General features: G+C 24.9%; 1 protein-coding gene across 3 annotated transcripts; it reads right to left on the bottom strand.

The window, feature by feature from the left end:
- Positions 1 to 4946: 4946 nt before the first annotated feature.
- LOC112696224 (uncharacterized) lies at positions 4947 to 19309 on the bottom strand. 3 transcript variants are annotated; one of them, XM_025748859.3, is made up of 11 exons: positions 19084 to 19309; positions 18770 to 18884; positions 17545 to 17643; positions 12318 to 13348; positions 7612 to 7726; positions 7443 to 7531; positions 6754 to 6974; positions 6150 to 6236; positions 5849 to 5948; positions 5526 to 5715; positions 4947 to 5263 (listed from the first exon to the last, which is right to left on the bottom strand). In XM_025748859.3, the coding sequence occupies exons 4-11, from the start codon at positions 13257 to 13259 to the stop codon at positions 5235 to 5237; spliced, it is 1773 nt and encodes a 590-aa protein (XP_025604644.1). In that variant the 5' UTR covers positions 13260 to 13348; positions 17545 to 17643; positions 18770 to 18884; positions 19084 to 19309; the 3' UTR covers positions 4947 to 5234. The 3 variants fall into 3 exon arrangements, with proteins under 3 accessions (XP_025604644.1, XP_072052540.1, XP_072052541.1); XM_072196439.1 differs by having other exon boundaries at positions 18770 to 19309; XM_072196440.1 differs by lacking the exons at positions 17545 to 17643; positions 18770 to 18884; positions 19084 to 19309 and having other exon boundaries at positions 12318 to 13494.
- Positions 19310 to 19635: the final 326 nt, after the last annotated feature.

The following is a 19635-nucleotide window of genomic DNA, read 5'->3' as shown; positions in this document are numbered from 1 at the left end:
CCATTTTATTATTATTATTCAATTGTGAGTATGTACCGCCAAGTGACGTCTTTTCTTTTTGGAAAAGTATAGGGTACCAACATATTATCTGTCAATTTCTGCCAATTCTTATTTATATTTGTGTTTCATGGAAGTGTGTTCGTAGATGTGTCTAATAATTAATATATTTTAAATACATATATAAAGAGACACATCCAGAAATATATCTATAAAGACACTTCTATTAAACACAATTATAAAAAAGACATTTTTATTAGACACATCCACGAACACACTTCCGTGAAACACAATTATAAATAAGAGTTGGCAGAAGTTGGCAGATATGCTGTTGGTAACGTAGCGGAACCGTTTCTTTTTTATTATATATATCTCTTCATTTTGTGGGTGGATGAGTAGAACTGCGATGTGGATCCTGAACCCAATTTTAGTTGCGTTGTTGGTCCCCGTAGCCATGCATTTCTTGTCTTCTACTACTCCCTTATCCCTCCATCTCCACTTCATTTATAATTCTTGTTTTATTTCACAATTTGGAAATTCAACAAGGCCTACCTTCATCATCAATCACATGCATTAACACTAAATCTTGTAAGGAGAAACTATATATTACTGTTAGCTCCCCTTTAAACGTCATATAAATTACACTATCCATCTCTATTGTTACTAGTATTTGGTAACGTAACTCTTCAATCATGCGTACTCACTTGTTATTTCTCACCAATTTTGGCCTGGGACCACTATAGTCTATATACATACACACTTTATGTATAATATATAGTGCAATTAGTTTAATTTTGACGTGTTCAATGTAATTTAGGGTGTGCCTAGATAAACAAATACGGAAAACTTCCCCAACTTGGTAAGTTAACTAGCTAGGGTGGGCTTATGAGAGAAATTAAAACACATGATTATTGTCTATTAATAGAAGCTCAATTTAGCTAAAATATGCTTGTTATTTAATTCACAAGTTATTATCAAACCATTTGTAGCCATACAAAAACAACGGTATATATGTGTGATCTGCAATGGTTCCACACAAGAGCACAACACTAATTGGATTTAAATCCTCTAAATTTTAAATTTTTATTTTAAAAGTTAAAGTGTGATTTCTTATTATTGAATAATTTTTCTTTCGTATTTTTTCTTACTCTCACCTATAAAATAAATAATAAAAAATTATACTTTATTTTTTAAAATAAAATTTAAAATTTAAAAGATTTAAATGCAGATTAATTAATTAAGCTAAACCTTCTATGATTGCCACCGTACCACTGCTATTAATTATACACCAAATCCCAGTTAGGTTGGTTGGTCAAAAGATTTATTAATTAATTTCAAAATATGCAAATTGCAATTAATAACCATGGTTTCTTAGATCTTGAATCATTATTAACACGATGATCTTACTTTACTTATTATCACTCTGCCTTCATTATTGTGCAACTTGTTGTCATATTCTGGTGTTGTGTGTGGCCTAATATAATTAAGAACTGTTGATTTATATTATTGAGGCGATTTAATTTGTCGTAATTATATTTTAGTTGCTGTTACGGTTGTTGGACATATACAGTGAAAATTGTGATGATGAAATGTCTATATCAATAAACAAGATCTACGTACCAGTTTATCCGTTAATCATCTTTGGATTTGTGCAAAATCAATGCATCGATCCAGACAGTGAATAGTGTGATAAGAAAAAATGCCAAACCAATCAAAGTAAAATAATTAACAATTTGGTGAACATAGGGAATCGCATACAGGTTTCGAAAATTTTTTTTATGATATAATTTTTTATTTTTATTTTTTTATTGATCGCTTTAAATATTAAAAATAAAAAATATAATTAAAGCAAAATTAAGACATGTACCATAACTCGTTTTGAAAACCGTACCTCTTTCCCTACGAGTATCTCAAATTTTGAATGACGAAATGATAATAAGTGACATGCAGAAGATTCAGTGAATTTTATATACGTTCCTTTATTTAATTATTATCTCCCTAAAGATTCACTACACCATTTTAGCTGGGATACGTTTTGGTGTAGAATTATAAAGAAAATTTTATAGTATTATAATTTCAGAAGTGATTTGTTAACATTGAAAAACAACATAATAATGAGTGTTAGAGAAGCAAATTCTTTTTATTTATTATTAACAAGAACTTTTTAAGTTCGGTATTGGATATTGGTTAATTAGTATATAAAAGCCAGAATGCGAGATATATTTTCAAATTGAGTAATGTTAAATAATTAATTATTTTAAAATTATTTTATTTATTTTAAATGTTAAACGTTGAATTATTAAACTTTTAATCTAAACATTAAAATTAGGGTGAATTCTACCCAACCCCCTCTAAAATAACATGTAAGTTACCCTTCATGATGTGTCACACTTTAATTGGTTATTATCTTAACTATAGTTAGGTTATTTTGTAATTTATTATTTTAGATGGGTAATTGTATAACTTCTTAAAATATTAAAATTCTACCTGGTAAGCAGAGCTAACTTAGTTGCACGCAATCTCTTTCTACAGTGCATCATTCCTTAACGAGTCGTTGAATTCCCATGGCTTGTAACTTTCCCGTTCTTCCCAGTATAGCCAGCGTAGACTTCATTGCTATCTCCTGTCCTCTCACTCAATCCCTTTTTTTTTTTCATGGATCACTCCTTACCAACATAATTAATGGTTAGTTTGGTTATTAAATTTTTTCATTAAAAATAATATATGGAATATATATTCATATGTAAAATATAATATAATAAAATAAATCTATTCAGAGTACTTGAAAGTATAATTAAAATCAGGAATATACAAATATAATAATAAAATTTGTACTCTAAACAAGTAAATATATCTTTTATCATACATAAATTATTTAAAAAATATAAATTATTAAAATTAATAACACAAATTTAAAATGATAAAATTTAACTTTCTTACAAGTATTTTTTATAGTATTTTTATACTTTTAATTTTTAATTTATTAATATTTTATTATTTAATTAATAATTAAACAAATTATTTTTATGAGAAATTATTTTTTGTATAATCTTAAAGAAGAGACCAATATAACAGTTTAAAAATTAATGTAAAAATGATATTTAAATAAAAAATAGTTAATATTAAAATTTTTAAATACAAAAATAAATTGTATAGATATTCAATATATAAATATAAAATATATGTTTAAAATAAATAAAAAAGACAAAAATAAATATTTATTTCTCATGAGTACTCCCATTTTATCTGTTTTATTTATTTTATGCATATATTTATATTTATCTTTTAAATATTTATACAAATTATTTTTGTATTTAAAAATTTTAATATTAAATATTTTTATTTAAAATTTTATTTTTACGTTATTTTTTAAACTATTATATTGGTCTTTTCTTTAAGATAATATAAAAAATAATTTTTTATAAAAATAATTTGTTTAATCATTAATTAAATAATAAAGTACTAATAAATTGTAAATTAAAAAATAAAAATATTATAAAAAATACAGTAAACAAATTAGATTTTATTATTTTAAATTTGTATTATTAATTTTAATAATATATTTATTTTTTAAATAATTTATGTATGATAAAAAATATGTTTACTTGGTTACAGTACAAATTTTATTATTATATTTATATGTTCATGACTTTAAATATACTTTAAGTATTTTGAATAGATTAATTTTATTATATTATATTTTACATATGAATATATATTCCATCATGTAATTAAATAAATATATATTTTTTAATGAAAAAATTTAATAACTGAACTAACCATTAATGATGTTGATGTTAGTAAGGAGTGATTCATGGGTCATGGCCAAAAAAAAGGGATTGAGTGAGAGGACAAGAGATAGAAATGAAGTCGGTGCTGGCTATAATGGGAAGAACGGAGAAGTTACGAGCCATGAGAATTCAATGACCCGTTAAGGAATGATGCACTGTAGAAAGAGATTGCGTGAGAACATGCTTCAATAAACGGGGTAGAATTTTAATATTTTAAAAAATTATACAATTACCTATCTAAAATAATAAATTACAAAATAACCCAACTATAGTTAAGTTAATGACCAATTAAAGTGTGACACATCATGAAGGGTAACTTACATGTTATTTCAAAGAGAGTAGGGTAGAATTCACCTAAAATTAGTTATTGTTGGTTAATTTAAATTTAATTCCTTATACTTTTTCCTTCAAATTTAACAAGCCTTTATGAAAATCTTATATAAATTATTTATTATATATATAATATACGAATTATTTATTGATAAGAATTTTCAAACCCTTTTGACTTGAAATTCTGCAGAAAGTGCCACACACAAATCTCTTCATGAGTAAATTAAATACTTGTGATTGTTAATTGTTATGGCAAAAATAGAATACATAAAATGGTGAGATTAAGGTATGATAGATATGTGAATAATTGAATGCATGAACTCAACGAAGAGGAATAATGAATATTTAACAACAATAAGACACGACAATGATACAATGTGTCTAAAATTGAAGTTAGAAAGCATGGCTACACTTTGGTTCATATAGATTACCAGAAAACGTGACGATTTTAACAAGAAGGTCGTCGTTCGGTTTGAAGCACAGTAATTGGACTATTAATATTATTGCTCCTCATCACGTAAGTGCAATTATGAACAAAACATGCCATGTGTGTTGTTTTTGTCTCACATTATGAAAGTAGATATATGAATCCACAAAGGTTGAAAATACCAAAGTATATACCAAATTATTTGGACTAATATGTTACGCTACTAAACTCAATTTAAGAGTTTGCTGTTGGTAAATAAATTGATGCATGCATAATCAATTGATTTGACTTGTTTATCCAAACCATTCCTTAATGATATTTTTTTTAATAAAAAGAAAAGAATTATACGTAAGTAAATAATTTAAAAAGTGATCATAAGTAATTATAATATTCATACAACATAAGAAGTTACTTCGATTATCGAAAAAAGATAAAATCTCTTACACACGCACTTGTCTTAATATTTTTATCAAACATATTAAATTATCCAACAACTTATAACTATTAATTTTACATTAAAACAATCCCATCGTATGAGATTTTACTTAAAGATAACAAGTCTTATTATTACTATTATGATTGCTGGGTTGATATGCATGATATCATCTTCTTTTGGAGATGTGTTTGCTCATCATGTTCATCATCAGCATCTCCAATGTCACTATCATTTGGGACACACAGGATTCGCATTAGAACTGGTTCCTCTCAGTATTAGGAACTGCAATCAAATAATCACAAAACAATTAGTTCAGAAATTGAGAATATACACAAAATTTACTTAAAAAAGAAAAATGATTACTCACATGAATATATGGAGATGATAGCTGAAACGTACATATATTTTATATCAAACTATTTTATCAAACATATTAAATTATTAACGATTTTCAACTATTATTTTCGTATAAAAACATGTTCTGATAAATAATAATAATAATAATAAGCAAGAAGAAATTGTCCAGTTTCAAATGCATACATACCTTCTCTGACAACACTCTTAATGTTTTTCTTCAGCATAACCGAGTCAGAGCAAACAAAAATTTTCATTTTTTCAGTTCTAGTTTTGGTTTCCAGATCAAAGGGTTCAAACCCAAACACTGAAACCCAAGTCTTCTCGCGTTCTTTGACTGATGGTATGACCAATAAGTCAACACCTAAACTGCTTAGAACCTGATACAAACATATACTAATAGTGAAAAAAAAAAAGATAATAATGTTTTTCAAGTTAGTAGAATGAACTAATTAATTAATATGAAACTGAGAAGGCTTAATTTTCATTATTATTATTATTTTATGAACTCACAGATTCGATGACTGTCATGAATCGGGTACACATTCCTTGTCGCCTATACATACCACGGGTTGTAATTAGTGGCATCTCTGCTACTTTGTTTTCATGAACCCTGTTTGCAACAAACAAACATTTAATTAATATTGAACTTAGTCTTCAAATTTTACATTTCATAATATATAATTAGAGTATTAATAAGTAGATAAGCATTCCATCAATCTATCTAGCATAATATCCATGATTATTGGGGTTGAGAGAATTTGAATCAATTTTAAATTTTATATTATATATTATGTTATATAGACATTTTTACCTTAGTGATGCCACACATATAATCTCGTCGTCCCGTTCCATAATTGCAGTAAAGAACATTGTATAATTCATGCGATTGAACTTTGACCTGACCAAAATATAAATATATATATGTATATATATAACTGTCACTTCCAATGAACAAATAAACCAACCTCCTTCACAAATTTTTTGTTAGCCAGAAATCATTTAACAAGGCTCTTGAAATGGTTGCGTTGAGAGATTTGTTTTCTAATGTAGAGAGTTCTTATGCTAATTTGATGCTAAAAAATTTATAAAATTTCTGAAAGATTTAAAATTAATCATGTTTAATCTCTTGAACTAATTGACTTAAAACCAATTTTAATTTTTTTTAGAAGAATTAATTATTTTCATAAATCTTTAGATTACTAAATTGATGCTACCATAAGTCCATAACTACTCTTTAAGGCACAAATTAAAATTGATGATTTGAAACTCTACCTACTCTTTTCCTTCAAGAAGAGGGATATATATATATATATATATATATATATATATATATATATATATATATATATATATATATATATATCCTAGAGCAATAGTTGAAGACATATAGAAAAGAAAGGCTAAGTGGCCCTTACCCACGACTGTATACAACACTTTGTATCAAATTTATCCCGGTTCTATGGTCAATTCCTGGTTTGAATCCATCTTGCATTATTTTCTGTGCCCTAACCAGCTTGTCATGGCATTCTGGAAGTTGGGTAGGACGATTATTCTCAAATCCAGATAAAAAAGTGCAAGAAAACCCATCTCCAATTTCATGTTTGACCCCAAGAAGCCCTTGAACTCTCCCAAACAACTATGAGGACAAAATAGCAAATGAACATTAGCTTTTAACTCATCACATAATAACTAGAAACTACATTTAATTGAATGGATAATAGTCATAATACCATCATCAATGTAAAAAGTGTTACCTTTTAATGTAACAAAATTTAGAGGGATAGATTCACTATTTAGGGTTTTACTAAGCATAAACTTTATACTTGATAGCAACTTTAGTTGATGTTGTTTTCCAAATCCCAGTAATATATGGCTTGTAAGTTATTTAATTACATTGTATTGTCAATAAAAAACAATCTTTCTTTGATAGATTTTTAAACATACATTACAATCTAATCTAATAAATAATATTATTTAATAATCTCATACTATCATCCTTTTCATGAACAAAACAAAGGTAGTCTTGATTTGAAAGGCCTTAATCAATTTTACAATTAATTAAACATTAAACATAGTTAAGATAGAGTAATAAATTAAACCTGACCTGTTCGCATTTGTTACTGCAAAAGTGTAACGGATTATCTGAAAGATCAATCACGATGCCACCAGTCATGGGTGAACAGAACCTATGATCTACATACAAGAAGAAAATAAAATCATCATATGAGAAAATAAGAAACATCAATGAGTAATCCAGAAGAAAAATATGATACATTTATGCTCGCAAAAGCAACATGTGCGTGACATAGGATCATCAGCTGCACCAGTCATCAACCCACAAAATTTGCATCTGCAATAACTGCAGTACCAGTCACCAGGTGGAACCCCCTGCAATGGAAGTATATATGAGCATCTTAACACATTTTTTCAATTACTAATTCATCAATCATATGTTTGTTTCTAATAAGAATGAAATTGAGAATGAGCTGAGCTCGTTCTTGTAAATGTATTAAAATGATTTAAGATTTTAATTGTATTAATTATGTTTTTAAAATTAATAAAAATATATCATATTAATCTTTTGATGAGTTATTTGGTACAGACAGAAATAGAGTAATATAAAGTATTTTTGTCAATTTTAAAACTATAATCAATACAATTAAAATCTCAATTACCATTTCAATATGCATATAACTAATCTAAAAATAAGAATGAAATTGTGAATGAGTTGAGCTAATCTTTGTGAATGTATTAAAATGGTTTAAAATTTTAAATGTATTGATTATGTTTTTAAAATTGATAAAAATATATCATATTAAAAAATTTTTGATGAGTCATTTGATACTAACAGAAATAGAGTAATATAATACGTTTTGTCAATTTCAAAAACATAATCAATACAATTAAAATCTCGATCACAATTTCAATATGCATACAACTAATCTAAAAAATAAGAATGAAACTGAGAATGAGTTGATCTGGTCTTTGTGAATGTATTAAAATGTTAAGATTTTAATTATATTAATTATGTTTTTAAAATTGACAAAAGTATATCATATTAATCTCTTGATGAGTCATTTGATACTAATAGAAATAGAATAATTTGATTAGTTTTTGTCGATTTCAAAAACATAATCAATACCATTAAAATCTCGACCACTATTTCAATATGCATACAACTAATCTACCAAATAAGAATAAAATTGAAAATGAGTGAACTGGTCTTTTTGAACGTATTAAAAAAATTTAAGATTTTAGTTGAATTAATTATATTTTTAAAATTGACAAAAATATATCATATTAATCTCTTGATGAGTCATTTGATACTAAAAAAAATAGAATAATATGATGCATTTTTGTTAATTTTAAAAATATAATCAATACAATTAAAATTTCGACCACTATTTTAACATGCATACAACTAATCTAAAAAATAAGAATGAAATTAAAAATGAGTTGAGCTGGTCTTTTTGAACGTATTAAAATATTTTAAGATTTTAGTTATATTAATTATATTTTTAAAATTGACAAAATATATCATATTAATCTTTTAATTAGTCAGTTGATATTGACAAAAACAGAGTAATATAATGTGTTTTTGTCAATTTTAAGAACATAATCAATACAATTAAAATCTCAGACCACTATTTCAATTTGCATATAACTAATCTAAAAAATAAGAATGAAAGTGAGAATGAGTTGAGTTGGTCTTTATGACTATATTAAAATGGTTTAAGATTTTAATTGTATGAATTATGTTTTTAAAATTGACAAAAATATATCATATTAATCTCTTGATGAGTTATTTGACACTGATAAAAAATAATAATATAATGCATTTTTGTTAATTTCAAAAACATAATCAATACCATTAAAATCTCGACCACTATTTCAATATACATACAACTAATAATCTAAAAAATAAGAATGAAACTGAGAATGAGTTGAGCTTGTCTTTGTGAATGTATTAAAATGGTTTAAGATTTTAATTGTATTAATTATGTTTTTAAAATTGAAAAAACATATCATATTACTCTTGATGAATCATTTGACACTGACAGAAACAAAGTTATATGATACGTTTTTGTTAATTTTAAAAACATAATCAATACAATTAAAATCTAAACCACTATTTCAATATGCATACAACTAATCTAAAAAATAAGAATGAAATTGAAAATGAATTGAGCTGGTTTTTTTAAATATATTAAAATAGTTTAAGATTTTAGTTGTATTAATTATATTTTTAAAATTTACAAAAACATATCATATTAATCTCTTGATGAGTTATTTGACACTGATAGAAACAGAGTAATATGATACGTTTTTATCAATTTCAAAAATATAATCAATACAATTAAAATCTCGACCATTATTTCAACATGCATACAATTAATAAGAATGAAATTGAAAATGAGTTAAGCTGGTCTTCTTGAATGTATTAAAATAATTTAATATTTTAATTGTATTATTATGTTTTTAAAATTGACAAAAATATATTATATTAATCTCTTAATAAGTCATTTGATACTGACAGAAACAGAATAATATGATGTGCTTTTGGTCAATTTTAAAACCATAATCAATATAATTAAAATCTCGACCACTATTTCAATATGCATACAACTAATCTAAAAAATAAGAATGAAATTGAAAATAGTTGAGCTGGTCTTTTAAAACATATTAAAATACTTTAAGATTTTAATTGTATTAATTATGTTTTTAAAATTGACAAAAACATATCATATTACTCTTGATGAGTTATTTGACATTGACAGAAACAGAGTTATATGAGACGTTTTTGTTAATTTTAAAAACATAATCAATACAATTAAAATTTCGACCACTATTTCAATTTGCATACAACTAATCTAAAAACATAAGAATAAAAGTGAGAATGAATTGAGTTGGTCTTTGTGACTATATTAAAATGATTTAAGATTTTAATTGTATTAATTATGTTTTTAAAATTGACAAAAATATATCATATAAATCTTTCGAAAAGTTATTTGACATTGATAGAAACAGTAATATTATGCATTTTTGTCAATTTCAAAAACATAATCAATACCATTAAAATCTCGACCACTATTTCAATAATGCATATAACTAATCTAAAAAAATAAGAATTAAACTGAGAATGAGTTGAGCTGGTATTTGTGAATGGTATTAAAATGGTTTAAGATTTTAATTGTATTAATTATGTTTTTAAAATTGACAAAAACATATCAAATTACTCTTGCTGAGTCATTTGACACTGACAAAAATAGAGTTATATGATACTTTTTTGTTAATTTTAAAAACATAATCAATACAATTAAAATCTAAACCACTATTTTAATATACATACAACTAATCTAAAAAATAAGAATGAAATTGAAAATGAATTGAACTGGTCTTTTTAAATGTATTAAAATAGTTTAAGATTTTAGTTGTATTAATTATGTTTTTCAAATTGAAAAAAAATATGTCATAATAATCTTTTGATGAGTCATTTGATACTGACAGAAATAGAGTAAATTGACGAATTTTTGTCAATTTCAAAAATATAATCAATACAATTAAATTTTTGACTATTATTTTAATATGCATACAATTAATCTAAAAAATAAGAATGAAATTGAAAATGAACTGAGCATGTCTTTCTGAGCATATTAAAATAATTTAAGATTTTAGTTATATTAATTATGTTTTTAAAATTGACAAAAATGTATCATATTAATCTCTTAATAAGTCATTTGATACTGATAGAAATAGAGTAATATGATGCGTTTTTATCAACTTTAAAAACATAATCAATATAATTAAAATCTCGACCACTATTTCAATATGCATACAACCAATCTAAAAAATAAAAATAAAATTGAAAATGAGTTGAGCTAGTCTTTTTGAACGTATTAAAATACTTTAAGATTTTAGTTGTATTTTAAAATTGACAAAAATATATCATATTAATCTCTTGATGAATCATTTGATACTGACAGAAATAGAATAATATGATGCATTTTTGTCAATTTTAAAAACATAATTAATACAATTAAAATCTCAACCACTATTTAAATTTGCATACAACTAATCTAAAAACATAAGAATGAAAGTGAGAATGAGTTGAGTTGGTCTTTGTGACTATATTAAAATGGTTTAAGATTTTAATTGTATTAATTATGTTTTTAAAATTGACAAAAATATATCATATAAATCTTTTGATGAGTTATTTGACACTGATAGAAACAGTAATATAATGCATTTTTGTCAATTTCAAAAACATAATCAATACCATTAAAATCTCGAACACTATTTCAATATGCATACAACTAATCTAAAAAATAGGAATGAAACTGAGAATTAGTTGAGCTGGTCTTTGTGAATGTATTAAAATGGTTTAAGATTTTAATTGTATTAATTATATTTTTAAAATTGACAAAAACATATCAAATTACTCTTGATGAGTTATTTGACATTGACAGAAATAGAGTTATATGAGACGTTTTTGTTAATTTTAAAAACATAATCAATACAATTAAAATTTGAACCACTATTTCAATATGCATACAACTAATTTAAAGAAAACGAATTGTGCTGGTCTTTTTAAAAGTATTAAAATAGTTTAAAATTTTAGTTGTATTAATTATATTTTTAAAATTGACAAAAATATATCATATTTATCTCTTGATGAGTCAATTGACATTGATAGAAATAGAGTAATACAATGTATTTTTGTCAATTTCAAAACTAAATTATCATTTTAAAAAATTATAATATTTACATATAACGAAATCTGTGGTAGCTATAGAGTAACAACCTGTTAACATATATAACTACTTCACTCTATTATCCAGGAGTGTTATGCAATTTAGTGATTAATTAACATGTTAATTAATATGAAAGTAACTAATTTGGTGATTGAATATTTGTATATAGCAAACATGTTGATCAATATCAAAGTTTGAAAGAAGCATGAGAAATTGAGAAATCTTACAGGTAATTTCAAGCAGCTCAGATGGAAACAAGAAGGACAACCGTCGCAACAAACCAGAGTGCCTTCTCGAGCATTTGCACAGAGAAGACACGTGTCATCATTTGGATCCTTGTCAGAATCAGAATCAGAATCAGATTCATCGTAAACAACCTTCTCTTTTCCTTTCATGCTCGTTTCCACCTTCTGCTTCTGCTTCTTCTTGTTCGCGTCTTCCCTGCTATTCTTTCCCCTCTTATTACAATTGTTATTATTAGGGTTTGGATCATGAGCTTCATCTTTTTTTTTCCTCTTCTTAGCATCTTTCCATGACAGAAGCTTCTCGAAATCATCATCCTTGATGGGAGTAAACTTGTAATTCTTCAAATAATAGATCCCTCTTCCTTTGCGCTCCTCATACTTCTTTTTCAAACACTCGTACGCAGCTATGATGCAATTGGTATAAGCTCTCCCCTTCAGATCATAGAAAACAGTTTCTTCATCTTTTTCATCAATCTCAATTTCCCAACCGGCGCGTAGTAACTTATTCGTCATTTCATCCAAAACATCGTCGTTCTCCTTCTTCTTCTTCTTCCTCCCCCTCTTCTTCGTCTTCCTCTTTTGGATTTTGCTGCTCTCACCGACATGAAAGTTTGCATCACCACTCTTTCTTGCTTGACCTGCTGCCTTCTTAGCCGCTTGAGTACTCTCTTCAGAAGCGTTGCCGTCACGGTTGGGCTGGTTATTACCCGTCACGGTCCTCCTGGCACGCAGATCATGACCTCCAACGATTAGGCTACGATTATCGTTAGGGTTAGGGTTGGCAGGTATTCCGTTGTCACCTTCAAGCACACGTCGACGCACACGACGGTAACGGTTACGGTTACGGTTACCTTGGGGTGTAACATCCCCCAAGAACACAACCGAATCATCGTCAGAACTTGAGATTGATGAATCTTTCGGCATGAAAGAGTTATAGAGAGATCTTCTACAGAACCAGCACCCTAGCTCTTAATTACTCACTCACACACAGTAGTAGTAGCTGATGATGAAAACTGGGCACAAAAGGAATAGAGAAAGAAAGAGAAATGATGAAATTTGAGTATGAGATTTGATTGACACCGCAAGAGACTTTATAATATTTGAACCTCCATGATGGTTTTATTCTTAAAATAATGGTTTTTTACAAAACCATGTTCTGGAATCTGCTGAAGGAAGTAAAAGCAATTCAACCATTAGATTTGAAATAATTTATGAGCTAATTTGGATTAGATTTTTTTCTAAAAATAATTATTTTAATTTTTTTAAAAAGGTAAAAAATATTTTTATGTTTGACTGTAATTAATATTATATTATTCAAATGTTTTTCTCTTCTCTTTTTGTACTTTTCTATGTTATTAAAAATAGTCTTCAATCATTTTAAAATATGTCACTTTAAATGTATATTCAACCAATTATATTTATACTAAAAATTCTACACCAGTATACAAAACAAGCTTTTTTTTAAAAAAAAATTGGTTAAATAATAAACTTTTTTTTTAAAATGAAAATAATTGCATTCAACAAGTAATAAGCATTATATACAGAATCACATTTTTATATACAGACATATGATTCTTATTTATATAATTTTTACATAAAATGAAAATTATAACTTAAAAAGAATTACATTTATTAATATTTTACTGTTACTAGAAAATTTTATCTTTTCAATAGAATATTTTATCTTACAAAATTATCACACCCAAATAAGTATAATAAACTCACATAATCAGTCAATAAAATATAAAGGAAAACACACAGCATACATAAAAAAGTACTGTTTCATTTTTAATTAGCTAATGTTAATTGAATCTTTAAAAATGAGTTAACATTTCTTCAATAATGAAGAATAGAGTATTTTTTAGTGTTTTTTTCCTCCTTCTTTTGCCTTGTCCTTTGGTTCCTAAGGGTGCCTTTAGCACTGTCTGGAGGAATATTACATTGTGGTGATGTGTATTAACTTAGCTTGATTTATATTTTTATTTTTTTTCATTATTTTTTCTATTATCTCACTCTTTCTCATATTATTGTTTTTCTCATTTTTCTTTTGTTTTCTTTTTTTTTCATAAACAGTAAATGTAATGATATTTAGTGTCAGTATTAACTCTTTTATTCATATTTATTCTCTAAATTTTAATATGGCTATTATTTTAGCACTGAAATTATTTTTGTTATGAATTGAAATTCTGTTAATAGATCTCTATACATAGCATAATTTGAAGTCACAAAATATGACATAATATAGATGAATATGTATAATTGAGGAAGAAAAATAATTACGTTATAGTGATGTGTTAGTTTGACTTATTTTTCAATTTTTCCATTATTTCTTCCATGGTCTCGCTCTCTTTCATATTAATTAGTTTTTTTTTTCTCTCGTTTTATTTTTTTATAAATAATAAATGCAATGACATTAGGTGTCAATGTTAATTCATTCATTCATACTTATTCTCTAAATTTTAATATGACTATTTTTTCAATACCGAAATTGTTTTGTTTATGAATTGAAATTCTATTAATTTTGGAATCATTAAAAAAACATAGTATAATTTTGAATGTACAATAATTCAATTAAATAATAAATTCTTATCTCTTTGTTTCAAACACAATTTTATTACGTCTACACCCTTTATAATAAATACTATTTTGATGTAAATATTTTTTTTAACAAAAAAATATGTGTTTTTTTATTTTGTTAATTAAAAATAATTTAAATACACAATTGATTAGTAACAATTATATTTTTATATAGATATAAAAAATATTTAATATATAAATAATATTTTTTTTAAATATAATTATTTCTGTGTCTTTTTTTATCATTATAAGTTTTTGGAATAAAAATAAAATTTAATGACATAGTACAAAAATTTATATGATTATGTTAATAAAAATAATATAAAATAAATAAAAATAGAAAAAATCTATACTAAAATTTTTAACATCTATAGTCATTCTTAATTAAGTAAATTTATAACATTCTTTGATGATTTATATTTTTAAAAGATTTGAGAATTTTATCATTTTAAATGATATGCAGATTAATATAAACAGAAAATTCTCCCTTCTTTTTGAATAAGTTTTTCCTCTTTGATAGATATTTAAAATTAAACAAATCTAAACATTTTTTTATTGTTTTATATATAAACACGGTAGTAAACCGAGTTAGACATAATAAGGCTTATATATTAAATAGGTTTTTAGATTATTAGATTTTGATCATAATATATGAAGGACTCACTTAGATGTATATAGAAAATTAATTATTAAATCGGTTATAGATATAAAATATATATTAAAATATAAGATATACGTTAAAAAAATTAAATAATATATATATATATATATATATATATATATATATATATATATATATAATTATATGATAATTAATTTGATTGCTTACTCTTTATACTAGTGTCCTTCATTCGGAGATATATAGTATATTTCAATTCCCCTATGATCTGACCTTTAAACAAGCAAGATAGATAATGGATTAAATAATAACATGTAATAGAAGGCTTAAATTTAGCCACTACTTTACAATGTGATGAATCATACTAGTATAAGGTATAAACCAAAATTCGGTTTAATTTGACCCATAAAGTTACGTTTTTAAAACCTTTCACATAAAGGTTTTCGCTAGATTAAAAATAAAAAAGATCGTAATTAAAATTCTTACCCTAGATTTTATGGAGAGATTGAGTACTACTTAATAAGAGAATAGGTAGTCTAACTATGCTTAAAAGAAGATAATATATATATATATATATATATATATAGCTTTCTCTAATAATAATAGGGAAGGGATCAGGCACCCTTAAAAAATGGGGTAATAACGATGGTTAATAATGGTGATAATTATATTAACTATTACTAGTTTTTAATGTAATCTATCAAATATACTTTTATATGCCATATAATAATAATAACAGAGTAATGCTAGATAAGAGTAATACTAGATAATCATTTTTGTAATCAATATCAATTATTTTTTTAAAAATTATTTTGTTTATTTTAAATTTAAATCACAAATCATAAACTCTTAATCCAAAATCTTAAATTATAAAATCAAATTCTAAAATTAACTAATAGTAACTAATTAAAAGTTAATTTTTATATTTTCTTGTATAATAATATATAAATAAATAAGAACACTTGATGATGATATTCCTATATTGAATGCTCTCATCAATTACTTTGACAAAAAATTACAATAAATGGTTTAAATCTTCATTCACTATTATTGTACTTTATTCAAGTAATTCATTTTTGTTTTATAAATTTTAGAGTATTTGAGTAATAAACATATAGTATACAATCAGTGAATCGAGTGGTTAAATAAAATAAATATACAGATTTACTTTTAGTTAAACATACTTAATCCCTTGTGCATTGTATAAAATCTATATTTACAACGTAAGGTCAAAATAGACTGCACACATAAAACTTAAGACATTTTGGAGAGAGACAAATTTTAAAGAATTAGTTGTATTGTGTTATGATGTGTTTCAGTAATTCAGTAACGAAGAATAGAGTGTTTTTTTTTATAAATTTTCCCCTTCTTTTGCCCTTGATTCTTAAGAGTGTCTTTAGTATTGTCTTGAGGAATATTATATTGTGGTAATGTGTTAATTTAGCTTGACTTTTTTTTATCGTTTTTTCTATTGTCTCTCTTTTTTATTTTAATTTTTTTTATTTTTTAAAAAAATATTATAAAAAATTATTAGAGAGATTTAATTATTAAAAAGAATCGTTAATATAAAATATATTTAAAAAGATTTATTTTTATAATATTTAGAGAGAAGGACTAAATCTTTTTTTAGAAAGACAAATATATTTTTAGGTGATCTTTTCATTTTTTTATAAATATATTTTCTTTAAATTTTTATTATATTCAAATTTTTATTTACACGCCTATATCTATAACAATAATTTGTTATTAGTGAATTTTCTAATCTCTAATTCACCATTAGTAAGTCTTTTTATTCATATTTTTTCTTATTTGTTTATCTTTTTAAAAAGATTGCTTTTCTTGATCTTTGTATGTAACAACAATCTATCATCAGCAAATTTATCATAAATGCTTGTTCAATATGTTTTTAATTTATAGGATTATTTATTTTAACTGATGATATACATATGCTTAGTGCCAAACGACATAGCTAAAACAACTAAAAATTAATATTCAAGAAGAGATGGAGATTACCTAATTCAATTGAAGCAATTGGTTTCTTGAATTTTTGTACTTGTTATGATATAGTGTCAAACACCATAACACTCTTGGATTAGATTTTTTTCATCATATCTGTAGATATAGATTGATATGATATTAGCCCTAATAGATCCAATTAATAGAAGTAGAATTTAGTTATGATACAAAATGCTATAAATAGGCTAATGATTGTAATTGCACATCAAATGAAATATGAAAAGTAATTTGAAAAGAAAATTCAACATAACATTATTAATAAAATATCTACAGCAATTAAAGTTTAGTATTTCACTAAAGTTAAAGAAAACATTATTTACTGTCAAAGTTTATTAGCATTTTTCACTAAATAGTTAACTTCAAATCATAGTCACTAATTTATTCATATTTAAGACCAAGAACTTTGTTGTAAATTTTTGAACTAGTTGTGCAGTTATCATGTTTTACTCATAGTTAGTATGTTTTACAAATTGCTTAGCTTAAATTTTGGTTTAAAATATTTATTATCTCCAATACTATTAGAAGTTTCCTAACTTATTAGTATAACAATTAAGTCTCAGAGACATAGATAAGATGAAAATAAAATAATCAATAGATAAGAGTGAAGAGTCGTTTGATGATGAGCAGAATATAATTTTATTAAACTCGAAATAAAATAATTAAGCTAACAATAGAAACATATACTATAATTGATAATTTGGGAGATTTTCTTATGTTGAAAGGTTTTTCATTTCCTAAATTTTAAAAACAAAATGATAAAGTTACAATCGACTATACATATCAGACAAAGTACATAATTATACAAATTTTATGAGTAAGACATTATTTTTCAATTTAGATAAAAGATTATCTATACGAAGAATAACAAAATACAGAATGTGAGATTAAAAATTTTAAATTCTCTTAACATATATAACATAGGACATAAGGATCTTTTAAAATACTAGCTGAATTTTGCTTTGGCTTCCAGTCAAGTGCCTATTTCAATTTGTAATCAAGGTGAATGGATAGTATACTCAATAAAGTAAATTATTTATTTTTTACAATAGTAAAATGAAATTAAAATACAATATAGATAGGTCTTTAGTGATATTTTTCTCTGTTCATCGTAGTCAAACAAGTAAATCTAGGTTCTTCCATTCAATTCAAACAAATAATAAAACACAGAATCCATCAAACTTCATAACATAAAAAAGAAGTGAATAATTTTGGCAAAACTTACATAATGCACCTGAAAAAGTAAATTCGTGGAGAACTCAGAAATGGAGAGAAATTCATCGTAAGAGTCCCATAGTGATAAAGACAGGAACAAAATCACCAAAGTGTCGCAAAAATATCTGTGCACAAAAAGATGAAGTCAATAGATCAGACCATAAATGAAGAGGATGTGCCGAAAAAGATAAAGGGGAAGCAAAGTGACAATAGAGATTATGGAGGTGAGGAGAAAACATAGAGCAAATGACAAAGCACAGAATTCATCAAACTTCATAACATAAAAAAAAAGTTAATAATTTTGGTAAACTTTGCATGGTGCACCAGAGAAAGTGAATTCATGAAGAACTCGGAGACGGAGAGAAATTCATCGCAAGAGTCCCATTAGTGACAAAGACAGGAACATAATCACCTAAATATAGCAAAAGTATATGTGCACAAAAAGATGAAGCCAATAGATCAAATCAAAAATGAAGAAGATGTGCTAAAAAGGAAAAGCAAAGTGACAAGAAAATGTGCTGAAAAAGAGAAAAGAAAAACAAAATGACAATAAAGATGATGAAAGTCAGGAGAAAACATGGAACAAATATTAAAGAGAGGAGAAGAGACTAATTAATATGATAATTGTCATTTCAAATTTTGTTGGTCTTTCTTTAACTTAGCTTGACTTATCTTTTTATTTTTTTCATTATTTCTTATATTGTTTTGCTCTCTCATATTAATATTTTCTTTTTTTTTCTCTTATTTTTTTTTTGATAAACAATAAATGTAATGGCATTTAATTTGGTGTCAATATTGACTCCTCCATTTTACTTATTCTCTAAATTTTAATATGAATATTATTTCAACATTAAAACTGTTTTTGTTATGGATTGA

The sequence above is a fragment of the Arachis hypogaea genome, chromosome 6 (assembly GCF_003086295.3).
Source record: "Arachis hypogaea cultivar Tifrunner chromosome 6, arahy.Tifrunner.gnm2.J5K5, whole genome shotgun sequence".
Lineage (NCBI taxonomy): Eukaryota > Viridiplantae > Streptophyta > Magnoliopsida > Fabales > Fabaceae > Arachis > Arachis hypogaea.
This window is presented reverse-complemented; position numbering and strand designations above follow the sequence as displayed.